General features: G+C 39.8%; 1 protein-coding gene across 1 annotated transcript; it reads right to left on the bottom strand.

The window, feature by feature from the left end:
- Positions 1-11655: 11655 nt before the first annotated feature.
- LOC101692789 (olfactory receptor 49-like) lies at positions 11656-12618 on the bottom strand. The gene has a single exon (XM_004749740.1). The coding sequence runs from the start codon at positions 12616-12618 to the stop codon at positions 11656-11658; it is 963 nt and encodes a 320-aa protein (XP_004749797.1).
- Between the last annotated feature and the right edge of the window lie 233 nt (positions 12619-12851).

The raw sequence follows: 12851 nt of genomic DNA, 5'->3' as shown, positions 1-12851 counted from the left end.
CTCCCCAATGTCCATAATCCCACCCCCTTCTCCCTAACCCCCTCCCCCCAGCAACCCTCAGTTTGTTTTGTGAGATTAAGAGTCACTTATGGTTTGTCTCCCTCCCAATCCCATCTTGTATTCATTGTTTTTGTACCACACCCAGTGCTCCATGCAATCCGTGTCCTCTATAATACCCACCACCTTGTACCCCGACCTCCCACCTCCCGCCCCTTCAAAACCCTCAGATTTTTTTTCAGAGTCCATAGTCTCTCATGGTTCACCTCCCTTTCCAATTTCTCCCAACCCCCTTCTCCTCTCTATCTCCCCATGTCCTCCATGCTATTTGTTATGCTCCACAAATAAGTGAAACCATATGGTAACTGACTCTCTCTGCTTGACTTATTTCACTTAGCAGAATCTCTTCCAGTCCCGTCCATGTTGCTACAAAAGTTGGGTATTCGTCATTTCTATTGGAGGCATAATACTCCATTGTGTATAGGGACCACATCTTCCTTATCCATTCATCCGTTGAAGGGCATCTTGGTTCTTTCCACAGTTTGGCGACCGTGGCCATTGCTGCTATAAACATTGGGGTACAGATGGCCCTTCTTTTCACTACATCAGTATCTTCGGGGTAAATACCCAGTAGGCAATGGCAGGGTCATAGGGAAGTTCTATTTTTAATTTCTTGAGGAATCTCCACACTGTTCTCCAAAGAGGCTGCACCAACTTGCGTTCCCACCAACAGTGGAAGAGGGTTCCCCTTTCTCCACATCCCCTCCAACACATGTTGTTTCCTGTCTTGCTAATTTTGGCCATTCTAATTGGTGTAAGGTGATATCTCAATGTGGTTTTAATTTGAATCTCCCTGAGGGCTAATGATGATGAACATTTTTTCATGTGTCTGATAGCCATTTGTATGGCTATCATTGGAGATGTGTCTCCACTTCATTGGAGAAGTGTCTGTTCATATCTTCTGCCCATTTTTTGATATAATTGTCTGTTTTGTGTGTGTTGAGTTTGAGGAGTTCTTTAAAGATCCTGGATATCAACCTTTTATCTGTACTAGTTTTTATGAAACACCATCACTCAACCCTCCCGAGCTAACCTTTTCTTCCTTAATTGAAATTTTTATTGACAGAAGATTCACATACAGTTATAAGAAATAGAAAGGTAGGTGTACATTGCTCATTTTCCTGCAATGATAACATTTTGAAAAATTATAGTTTAATATCACAATCAGGATATTGACTAATGCAATCCACCGATCATTTTCAGATTTCCTCAATATTACTTATACTCGTGTGTGTGTGTGTGTGTGTCACTGTGTCTGTGCATGTGTGTGTGTTTACCTCTTGCACAATTTTATCACACTGTCTTGGTTCATGTATCTACCATCACAGTCAAGATACTGGACATTTCCAACACCGCAAACATCCCTCGTTTCCTTTTTTTTTTTTAAGGCTTTTAATTAAATTTTTTATTTTTTATAAACATATATTTTTATCCCCAGGGATACAGGTCTGTGAATCACCAGGTTTACACACTTCACAGCACTCACCAAAGCACATACCCTCCCCAATGTCCATAATCCCACCCCCTTCTCCCAAACCCCCTCCCCCCAGCAACCCTCAGTTTGTTTTGTGAGATTAAGCATCACTTATGGTTTGTCTCCCTCCCAATCCCATCTTGTTTCATTGATTCTTCTCCTACCCACTTAAGCCCCCATGTTGCATCACTACTTCCTCATATCAGGGAGATCATATGATAGTTGTCTTTCTCTGCTTGACTAATTTCGCTAAGCATGCTACACTCTAGTTCCATCCATGTTGTCGCAAATGGCAAGATTTCATTTCTTTTGATGGCTGCATAGTATTCCATTGTGTATATATACCACATCTTCTTCATCCATTCAGCTGTTAATGGACATCTAGGTTCTACCATAGTTTGGCTATTGTGGACATTGCTGCTATAAACATTCGGGTGCACGTGCCCCTTTGGATCACTACGTTTGTATCTTTAGGGTAAATACCCAATAGTGCAATTGCTGGGTCATAGGGCAGTTCTATTTTCAACATTTTGAGGAACCTCCATGCAGTTTTCCAGAGTGGCTGCACCAGCTTGCATTCCCACCAACAGTGTAGGAGGGTTCCCCTTTCTCCGCATCCTCGCCAGCATTTGTCATTTCCTGACTTGTTGATTTTAGCCATTCTGACTGGTGTGAGGTGGTATCTCATTGTGGTTTTGATTTGTATTTCCCTGATGCCGAGTGATATGGAGCACTTTTTCATGTGTCTGTTGGCCATCTGGATGTCTTCTTTGCAGAAATGTCTGTTCATGTCCTTTGCCCATTTCTTGATTGGATTATTTGTTCTTTGGGTGTTGAGTTTGCTAAGTTCTTTATAGAGTTTGGACACTAGCCCTTTATCTGATATGTCATTTGCAAATATCTTCTCCCATTCTGTCAGTTGTCTTTTGATTTTGTTAACTGTTTCCTTTGCTGTGCAAAAGCTTTTGATCTTGATGAAATCCCAATAGTTCATTTTTGCCCTTGCTTCTCTTGCCTTTGGCGATGTTCCTAGGAAGATGTTGCTGCGGCTGAGGTCGAAGAGGTTGCTGCCTGTGTTCTCCTCAAGGATTTTGATGGATTCCTTTCTCACATTGAGGTCCTTCATCCATTTTGAGTCTATTTTCGCGTGTGGTGTAAGGAAATGGTCCAATTTCATTTTTCTTCACGTGGCTGTCCAATTTTCCCAACACTATTTATTGAAGAGGCTCTTTTCATTGGACATTCTTTCCTGCTTTGTCGAAGATTAGTTGACCATAGAGTTGAGGGTCTATTTCTGGGCTCTCTATTCTGGTCCATTGATCTATGTGTCTGTTTTTGTGCCAGTACCATACTGTCTTGATGATGACAGCTTTGTAATAGAACTTGAAGTCTAAAATTGTGATGCCACCGACTTTGGCTTTCTTTTTCAATATTCCTTTGGCTATTTGAGGTCTTTACTGGTTCCATATAAATTTTAGAACTATTTGTTCCATTTCTTTGAAAAAAATGGATGGGATTTTGATAGGTATTGCATTAAATGTGTAGATTGCCTTAGGTAGCACAACATTTTCACAATATTTGTTCTTCCAATCCAGGAGAATGGAACATTTTCCCATTTCTTTGTGTCTTCCTCAATTTCTTTCATGAGTACTTTATAGTTTTCTGAGTATAGATTCTTTGTCTCTTTGTTTAGGTTTATTCCTAGGTATCTTATGGCTTTGGGCGCAATTGATTGTAAATGATATTGACTCCTTAATTTCTCTTTCTTCTGTCTTGTTGTTGGTGTAGAGAAATGCAACTGATTTCTGTGCATTGATTTTATATCCTGACACTTTACTGAATTCCTGTATAAGTTCTAGCCGTTTTGGAGTGGAGCCTTTTGGGGTTTCCACATAAAGGATCATATAATCTGCAAAGAGTGATAGTTTGACTTATTCTTTGACAATTTGGATGCCTATAATTTCTTTTTGTTTTCTGATTGCTGAGGCTAGGACTTCTAGTACTATGTTGAATAGCGTGGTAATAATGGACATTCCTGCCGTGTTCCTGACCTTAGAGGAAAAGCTCTCATTTCTTCTCCATTGAGAATGATATTTGCAGTGGGTTTTTCATAGTTTGCTTTAATAACATTGAGGTATGTGCCCTCTATCCCTACACTTTGAAGAGTTTTGATCAGGAAGGGGTGCTGTCAAGCTTTGACAAATGCTTTTTCAGCATCTCTTGAGAGTATCTTATGGTTCTTGTTTTTTCTTTTATTAATGTATTGTATCACATTGGTTGATTGGCAGATGTGGAACCAACCTTGCAGCCCTGGAATAAATCACACTTGGTCATGGTGAATAATCCTTTTAACGTGCTGTTGGATCCTATTAGCTAGTATTTTGGTGAGAATTTTAACATCTTTGTTCATTAAGGATATTGGTCTGTAGTTCCCTTTTTTGATGGGATCCTTGTCTGATTTTGGGATCAAGGTGATACTGGCCTCATAAAATGAGTTTGGAGGTTTTCCTTCCATTTCTATTTCTTAGAACAGTTTCAGGAGAAAAGGAATTAATTCTTCTTTAGATGTTTGATAGAGTTCCCCTGGGAAGCCATCTGGCTTTGGGCTTTTGTTTGTTTGGAAATTTTTGATGACTCTTTCAATCTCTTTACTTGTTATGGGTCTGTTCAGGTTTTCTATATCTTCCTGGTTCAGTTGTGGTAGTTTATATGTCTCTAGGAATGCATCCTTTTCTTCCAGATTATCAAATTTGTTGGCATAGAGTTGCTCATATTATGTTCTTATAATTGTTTGTATTTCCTTGGTGTTGGTTGTGATCTCTCCTCTTTCATTCATGATTTTATTTATTTGGGTCCTTTCTCTTTTCATTTTGATAAGTCTGGCCAGGGGTTTATCAATCTTATTAATTTTTTCAAAGAACCAGCTACTAGTTTCATTAATTTGTTCTATTGTTTTTTTGATTTCTATTTCATTTATTTCTGCTCTGATCTTTATTATTTCTCTTCTCCTGCTGGGTTTAGGGTTTCTTTCTTGTTCTTTCTCCAGCTCCTTTAGGTGTAGGGTTAGGTTGTGTATTTTAGACCTTTCTTATTTCTTGAGAAAGGCTTGTATCACTGTATATTTTCCTCTCAGGACTGCCTTTGCTGTGACGAACAGATTTTGAAACTTTCTGTTTTCATTATCATTTGTTTCCATGGATTTTTCAGTTCTTCTTAAATTTCCTGGTTGACCCATTCATTCTTTAGAAGGATGCTCTTTAGTCTCCAGGTATTTGGTTTTTTCCCAAATTTCCTCTTGTGATTGAGTTCTAGCTTCAGAGCCTTGTGGTCTGAAAATATGTAGGGAATGATCTCAATCTTTTGGTGTCAGTTGAGACCTGATTTATGACCCAGGATGTGATCTATTCTGAAGAATATTCCATATGCACTAGAGAAGAATGTGTATTCTGTTGCTTTGGGATGGAATGTTCTGAATATATCTGTGATGTCCAACTGGTCCAGTGTGTCATTTAAGGCCTTTATTTCCTTGTTGACCTTTTGCTTGGATAATCTGTCCATTTCAGTGAGGGGAGTGTTAAAGTCCCCTACTATTATTGTATTATTGTCAATGTGTTTCTTTGATTTTGTTATTCATTGGTTTATATAGTTGACTTCTCCCATGTTAGGGGCATAGATATTGAAAATTTTTAGATCTTCTTGTTGGACAAACCCTTTGAGAATGATATAGTGTTCTTCCTCATCTCTTATTATAGGCTTTGGCTTAAAATATAATTGATCTGATATAAGTATCGCCACCCCAGCTTTCTTTTCATGTCCATTGGCATGGTGAATTGTTTTCAACCCCCTCGGCTTAAATCTGGAGGTGTCTTTGGGTCTAAAATGAGTTTCTTGTAGGAAGCATATTGATGGGTTTTGGTTTTTTTTTAATCCATTCTGATACTCTGTGTCTTTTTATTGGGGCAATTAGCCCATTTACATTCAGGGTAACTATTGAGAGATATGAATTTAGTGCCATTGTATTGCCTGTAAGGTGACTGTTACTGTATATTGTCTCTGTTCCTTTCTGATCTACTACTTTTAGGGTCTCTCTTTGCTTAGAGGACCCCTTTCCATATTTCCTGTAGAGCTGGTTTGGTGTTTGCAAACTCTTTTAGTTTTTGTTTGTCCTGGAAGCTTTTTATCTCTCCTTCTATTTTCAACCATAGTGTAGCTGGATATAGTATTCTTGGCTGCATGTTTTTCTCATTTAGTGCTCTCAATATATCCTGCCAGTTCTTTCTGGCCTGCCAGGTCTCTGTGGATAAGTGTGCTGCCCATCTAATATTTTTACCATTGTATGTTACAGACTTCTTGTCCCGGTCTTCTTTCAGGATTTTCTCTTTGTCGCTAAGACATGGAAATGTAGTGTGAGGGGGGCTCTGCACCTCCTGGATTTTGATGCTTGTTCCATTTGCCATATTAGGAAAATTCTCTACAATAATTCACACCAATATACCTTCAGCTCCCCTCTATCTCTTCTTCTTCTGGAATCCCAATTATTCTAATGTTGTTTCATCTTATGGTATCACTTATCTCTCAAATTCTTCCCTTGTCGTCCAGTAGTTGTTTGTCTCTCTTTTGCTCAGCTTCTTTATTCTCTGTCATTTGGTCTTCTATATCACTAAATTCTTTCTTCTGCCTCATTTATCCTAGCAGTAAGAGCCTCCATTTTTTTTTTAAATTTTTTATTTTTTATAAACATATATTTTTATCCCCAGGGGTACAGGTCTGTGAATCACCAGGTTTACACACTTCACAGCACTCACCAAAGCACATACCCTCCCCAATGTCCATAATCCAACCCCCTTCTCCCAAACCCCCTCCCCCCGGCAACCCTCAGTTTGTTTTGTGATATTAAGAGTCAATTATGGTTTGTCTCCCTCCCAATCCCATCTTGTTTCATTTATTCTTCTTCTACCCACTTAAGCCTCCATGTTGCATCACCACTTCCTCATATCAGGGAGATCATATGATAGTTGTCTTTCTCTGCTTGACTTATTTCGCTAAGCATGATACGCTCTAGTTCCATCCATGTTGTTGCAAATGGCAAGATTTCATTTCTTTTGATGGCTGCATAGTATTCCATTGTGTATATATACCACATCTTCTTGATCCATTCATCTGTTGATGGACATCTAGGTTCTTTCCATAGTTTGGCTATTGTGGACATTGCTGCTATAAACATTCGGGTGCATGTGTCCCTTTGGATCACTACATTTGTATCTTTAGGGTAAATACCCAATAGTGCAATTGCTGGGTCATAGGGCAGTTCTATTTTCAACATTTTGAGGAACCTCCATGCTGTTTTCCAGAGTGGCTGCACCAGCTTGCATTCCCACCAACAGTGTAGGAGGGTTCCCCTTTCTCCGCATCCTCGCCAGCATCTGTCATTTCCTGACTTGTTGATTTTAGCCATTCTGACTGGTGTGAGGTGATATCTCATTGTGGTTTTGATTTGTATTTCCCTGATGCCGAGTGATATGGAGCACTTTTTCATGTGTCTGTTCGCCATCTGGATGTCTTCTTTGCAGAAATGTCTGTTCATGTCTTCTGCCCATTTCTTGATTGGATTATTTGTTCTTTGGTGTTGAGTTTGCTAAGTTCTTTATAGATTCTGGACACTAGTCCTTTATCTGATATGTCGTTTGCAAATATCATCAAAGCCATCTATGAAAAACCCACCGCAAATATCATTCTCAATGGAGAAAAACTGAAAGCTTTTCCGCTAAGGTCAGGAACACGGCAGGGATGTCCATTATCACCACTGCTATTCAACATCGTACTAGAGGTCCTAGCCTCAGCAATCAGACAACAAAAGGAAATTAAAGGCATCCAAATCGGCAAAGAAGAAGTCAAATTATCACTCTTCGCAGATGATATGATACTATATGTGGAAAACCCAAAAGACTCCACTCCAAAACTGCTAGAACTTATACAGGAATTCAGTAAAGTGTCAGGATATAAAATCAATGCACAGAAATCAGTTGCATTTCTCTACACCAACAGCAAGACAGAAGAAAGAGATATTAAGGAGTCAATCCCATTCACAATTGCATCCAAAACCATAAGATACCTAGGAATAAACCTAACCAAAGAGACACAGAATCTATACTCAGAAAACTATAAAGTACTCATGAAAGAAATTGAGGAAGACACAAAGAAATGGAAAAATGTTCCATGCTCCTGGATTGGAAGAATAAATATTGTGAAAATGTCTATGCTACCTAAAGCAATCTACACATTTAATGCAATTCCTATCAAAGTACCATCCATCTTTTTCAAAGAAATGGAACAAATAATTCTAAAATTTATATGGAACCAGAAAAGACCTCGAATAGCCAAAGGGATATTGAAAAAGAAAGCCAACGTTGGTGGCATCACAATTCCGGACTTCAAGCTCTATTACAAAGCTGTCATCATCAAGACAGCATGGTACTGGCACAAAAACAGACACATAGATCAATGGACCAGAATAGAGAGCCCAGAAATAGACCCTCAACTCTATGGTCAACTAATCTTCGACAAAGCAGGAAAGAATGTCCAATGGAAAAAAGACAGCCTTTTCAATAAATGGTGCTGGGAAAATTGGACAGCCACATGCAGAAAAATGAAATTGGACCATTTCCTTACACCACACACGAAAATAGACTCAAAATGGATGAAGGACCTCAATGTACGAAAGGAATCCATCAAAATCCTTGAGGAGAACACGGGCAGCAACCTCTTCGACCTCTGCCGCAGCAACATCTTCCTAGGAACAACGCAAAAGGCAAGGGAAGCAAGGGAAAAAATGAACTACTGGGATTTCATCAAGATCAAAAGCTTTTGCACAGCAAAGGAAACAGTTAACAAAATCAAAAGACAACTGACAGAATGGGAGAAGAGCCTCCATTTTTGATTGCACCTCATTAATAGCTTTTTAAATTTCAATTTGGTTAGATTTTAGTTCTTTTATTTCTCCAGGAAAGGCTTTTATTTCTCCATACAAGGTTTCTCTAAGATCTTCCATGCCTTTTTCGAGCTGGGCTAGAACCTTGAGAATTGTCATTCTGAACCCTAGGTCTGGCATATTATCAATGTCCACGTTGATTATGTCCCTAGTCTTTGGTACTGCCTCTTGTTCTTTTTTTTTTTTGTGGTGATGTTTTTCTGCCGTGTCATTTTGTCAAGATAAGAATATATGAAGGAGCAAATAAAATACTAAAAGGCTGTCAAAGACCCTAGGAAAATGTGCTTTAATCAAATTTGAAGAGATCCCAAATCGTGGGGGGGGGTGGGCAGAAAGGGGGTAAAAAGAAGTTCAGGAAAAAAGTTAAAAAAATAAAACAAAAAATACAAAAAAGAAAAAAATATATATGACTGGTGACTAGAACAGGGTCACCCACTTAATTTTGGGAGTATTTTGGTCTCTTAAAAGAAACTACCTCCCAAAATTTTAAAGAATGAAAAACATATATAAGGGTAAACACAATGAAGGGATGGAATATGATTATAAGGATGAAAAAAATTTTCTTTTGAATTTCTGAAAAAGGACTTGATAAGTTAAGTTGGTTGGGAGAATAAAGAAAAAGAAAGTGGAAAGAATTTGTTCAGGCTGGAGACTAGAACAAGACAAGTGCTAGATTTAGGGGGTATTTTGATCTATTAGAAGAAGTTGTACCCCAAATTTTTTAGAAGAAAAATCCCTATGTGTATACAAAAAAATATAGTTAGATACAGTGAATGATAAAATATGATTATAATAATGAAGTTTCAAAAAAGATTTTTTTTAATGAAAGGTATTGTTAAGACCAACTTGTTAAAAAAACATTAAAAGAGGAAAGTGTGAAAGTTACATAAAATTCAGCAGAAGAAAAAAATTAAATTAAAAAAATTAATTAACTTTGCAACTTAAGAATCATGGGGAGAGAGCCATGCAAGCATGCTTTGCTTTCTCCTCCTCTGAAATTCCGCTGTTCTCCTTGGTAAATGAACGTGGTTTTGGCTTGATTTCTTGTTGATCTTCTGGGGGAGGGGTCTGTTGTAGTGACTCTCAAGTGTCTTTGCCCAGGGCAGAATTGCACCGCCCTTACCAGGGGCGAGGCTAAGTAATCCGCTTGGGTTTGTTTTGGGGAGCTTTTGTTCCCTGAATGCTTTCCGTAGATTTCCAGAGGACGGGAATGAAAATGGCAGCCTCCCGATCTCTGTCCCAGAGGAGCCAAGAGCCCGGGACCCCAGTCCCCAATGTGCCCTTAGAGAAAAGTGTTCAGTCACTTCCATCTCCCTGGCCTCCAGCTGTGCTCCGAGCTCACCCAGCCTGTGACCAAGCATCTCTATCTCTGGCACAGAGCTCTGCCTGGAGTCTCTGAACCCCACAGATCCCTGCGTTCTTCCGGGGGGTGTCCCTGGATCTTGTGGGGACCCCACTCACAGAATAGTGGCCTGTGCCACGGATTAAAGTTCAAGGTAACCTCGAGTTGAGAGATCACTCCTCGGCTCTGTCTCTGTAGCCAGCTTCCCCGCTCTAATACCTGCAAGCTCTGCGACACTCAGACACGCCTGATCCTTCTGTGACCTTGTGGGACCTGAGGCCATGCTGTCCTCATGTGGGCTTCTCCTCAGTTTAGGCTCTGTAGTGATGTCCTTCAGTGCAGCAGACTTCTAAAGTCCTGATTTTGTGCTCCATTGCTTTGCCGCTTGCTGGGAGCCACCCCTCACCCCACAGTCTATCTAACTGTGGCTTTGGATTGACTTCTCCACTGGTCCTACCTTTCAGAAAGTGTTCAATTTTCTGTTTCTAGAATTGTTGCACTTCTTCTCTTCAATCTCCTGTTGGATTTGTTCTGAATGGTTTGATAAGCTGTCTAGCAGATCTCCTGGTACCTGATGTCATCTCAGCCTGCTATTTCTCTGCCATCATGACTCCTCCCCACTGAAAATTTTGGTTTTAAAGTAGGTTATAAATCAGGGGTGTCTATGTGGCTTAGTCAAGTGTCTGACTTTGGCTCAGGTCATGGTCTCTGGGTCCCAAAATAAGGCCCTGCATAGGACTCTGCACTCAGTGTGGTGTTAGCTTGTCCTTCTGCCTCTTATACTACTCTCTTTCTCTCAAATAAATAAATAAAACAGTTATAAAAATAAGTAGATTATCAGTCAGAATATAACCTATGGTTGACAACACAATTCAACAGGAAAAATGTTTAATTTGTTGATTTTCATTAGTAAAATGAAGTAGATAAGCAAATAACTTAGGTTTTCCCAACTTGAGTTTTTGGAGGAAATTATAGAATTATAAAACAAATGCGCCCTTCCACTGATATACACAGACATTTTGTGGTAACAGCTTTAGGGTAGGAACCGATCATAAGCATGCATTATGAATCTGAGGGGTTGGAACTGGAATAATAATTTAGGATTTAGGAGCTGGTCAGTCTTGGCATGCTGTGGTAATTCCCTCTCCTTAGAGAATGGTCTAAGCCTGAGAATAATTCAGTTTCCCCAAAGCATGGGATTGATGCATACATATGTAGCTAAGCTAAGGGCCAAGAGCAGCATTTAAGAACACACTCGAAGCAAAAAATATATATTGCAAGATGAAGAGTAGTCTGACCATTATTTCCTTGGGCAAGGCTAGGAGAGAATGCAGACCCAAACATGCTATTTCTATCATTTTGTTCCTACACACAATGTAATATATCACCTTCTATCATTTTAATTATCTAAATACCTGTTGGTAAATCATTATTAATTCTGTTGAACCATGCTTATTGGAGAATGAAATGAAATAATAAGTGTAAAAATTTACAAAATTTTGGAAATTTAAGTGCGTGATTTATAAATAATTTACTGATTTACTAAAAATTCAGTAAAGGCTTTTGTAATTAATCAGTTGTCATCAGTATGTGGAATATTTAGGGAGAGGATAGCTATGCACATCATGGTAAAGTGTAGCCTTGAAGAAACAGGTTTCCATTTTGCTAGGAATGTGTAGGGTTCATTGAGATCTGTCAGAGACTCTGCACTACAACTCTGTGGACTGCTACACTGGCCAGGATGAGGACACAGGGTTCTCTGAAGCCTTTCACTCCAAAGCTGTGTGATTATTTTTATCTTGATATTTTCATTCTGCACATTGTCTCCCTCAGAGCCTGGTGCACCTGCTTGTTCCGCAGAGTGTAGATGACAGGGTTGAGCAAGGGGGTCACCACCGTGTTCACAAGGGCAGCCTCCCTGTTGGAGTCCAGCCTGTTCGTTTGCTTTGGTTTCACATATATGAACACACAGCTGCCATACATTAGAGAGAGAACTATGAGGTGAGAGGAGCAAGTGGAGAAAGCTTTCTGTTTCTCCCTTACAGATGGGAGTCGGAGGATTGTGACTACTATGTTGCTGTATGCAATGGTGGTTATGATAAGGGATGTCAATAGAATAAAAGAAGTGAGGACAAAGGCTAACGTTTCAGTGGAGCTGGTATTAGAACAGGAGAGATGAATCAGGGGGCCAAGGTCACAGAAAAAGTGGGGAATGACATGGGGGCCACAGAAGGATAATTGGGAAACCTTCACTACAAGACCAGTAATGAGGGGGAAGGGCAATGTGAAACAGGCAGTGACCAGGAGGATGCAAGTCTTCGGGTTCATGATGGTCGGATAATGCAGAGGCTTGCAAATGGCCACATACCGATCCAGAGACATCACTGCTATGAGGAAGAAAACAGCTGATCCCAGAAATACAGTGACAAATGCTTGTATAAAACAGGCAGAAAGGGAAATAGTTTGCATGTTTAAGAGAAAGATGATCAGCAATTTAGGAATAACAGCACTTATGATACCACACTCCAAGCAGGAGAAAATGCTGAGGAAAAAGTACATAGGTGTGTGGAGCCGGGAGTCAGCACAGGTGATGGTGACTATGATCGCATTGCTTACAATGGATGTCAGGTATGCCAGCAGGTGCACGAGGAAGAAGACCTTTCCCAAGTTTTGGATGGCAGGAAACCCCTCCAAGGTGAATTCTTGGACAGTTGTCCTGTTCCCCATTTCCATGGGCATCTCTTTCCACAGCAGCATCACAGCTGTGCTTAAGCTACAGTTTAAGACATCAGGGAACACAAAGGTTTTAGAGGAGCATGATTAAGTTACTTGACTATCCAGGAACATGGGTAGGCTGGTAGTAAAGTGGATTAGCCAGTTGGTTCTTCAATCAGATGGACCTGAGTTCAATATTAGCTCAATGCTCAGTTCTAACTCATGAGAGATGGGTCATTTTTGGAAAGTTAGTTAACATTTGTCAACTTTCTTTC

Source organism: Mustela putorius, unplaced genomic scaffold (assembly GCF_011764305.1).
Source record: "Mustela putorius furo isolate JIRA1106 unplaced genomic scaffold, ASM1176430v1.1 tig00003909_pilon_pilon_pilon, whole genome shotgun sequence".
In the NCBI taxonomy this organism is placed as follows: domain Eukaryota; kingdom Metazoa; phylum Chordata; class Mammalia; order Carnivora; family Mustelidae; genus Mustela; species Mustela putorius.
Note: the sequence above shows the minus strand (reverse complement) of the source record. Positions and strands in the feature narration are given on the sequence as shown.

What these genes read in the sequence shown, in the direction of transcription:
- LOC101692789 (XM_004749740.1), bottom strand. Translation starts at nt 12,618, where the DNA reads ATGCTGCTGTGGAAAGAGATGCCCATGGAAATGGGGAACAGGACAACT.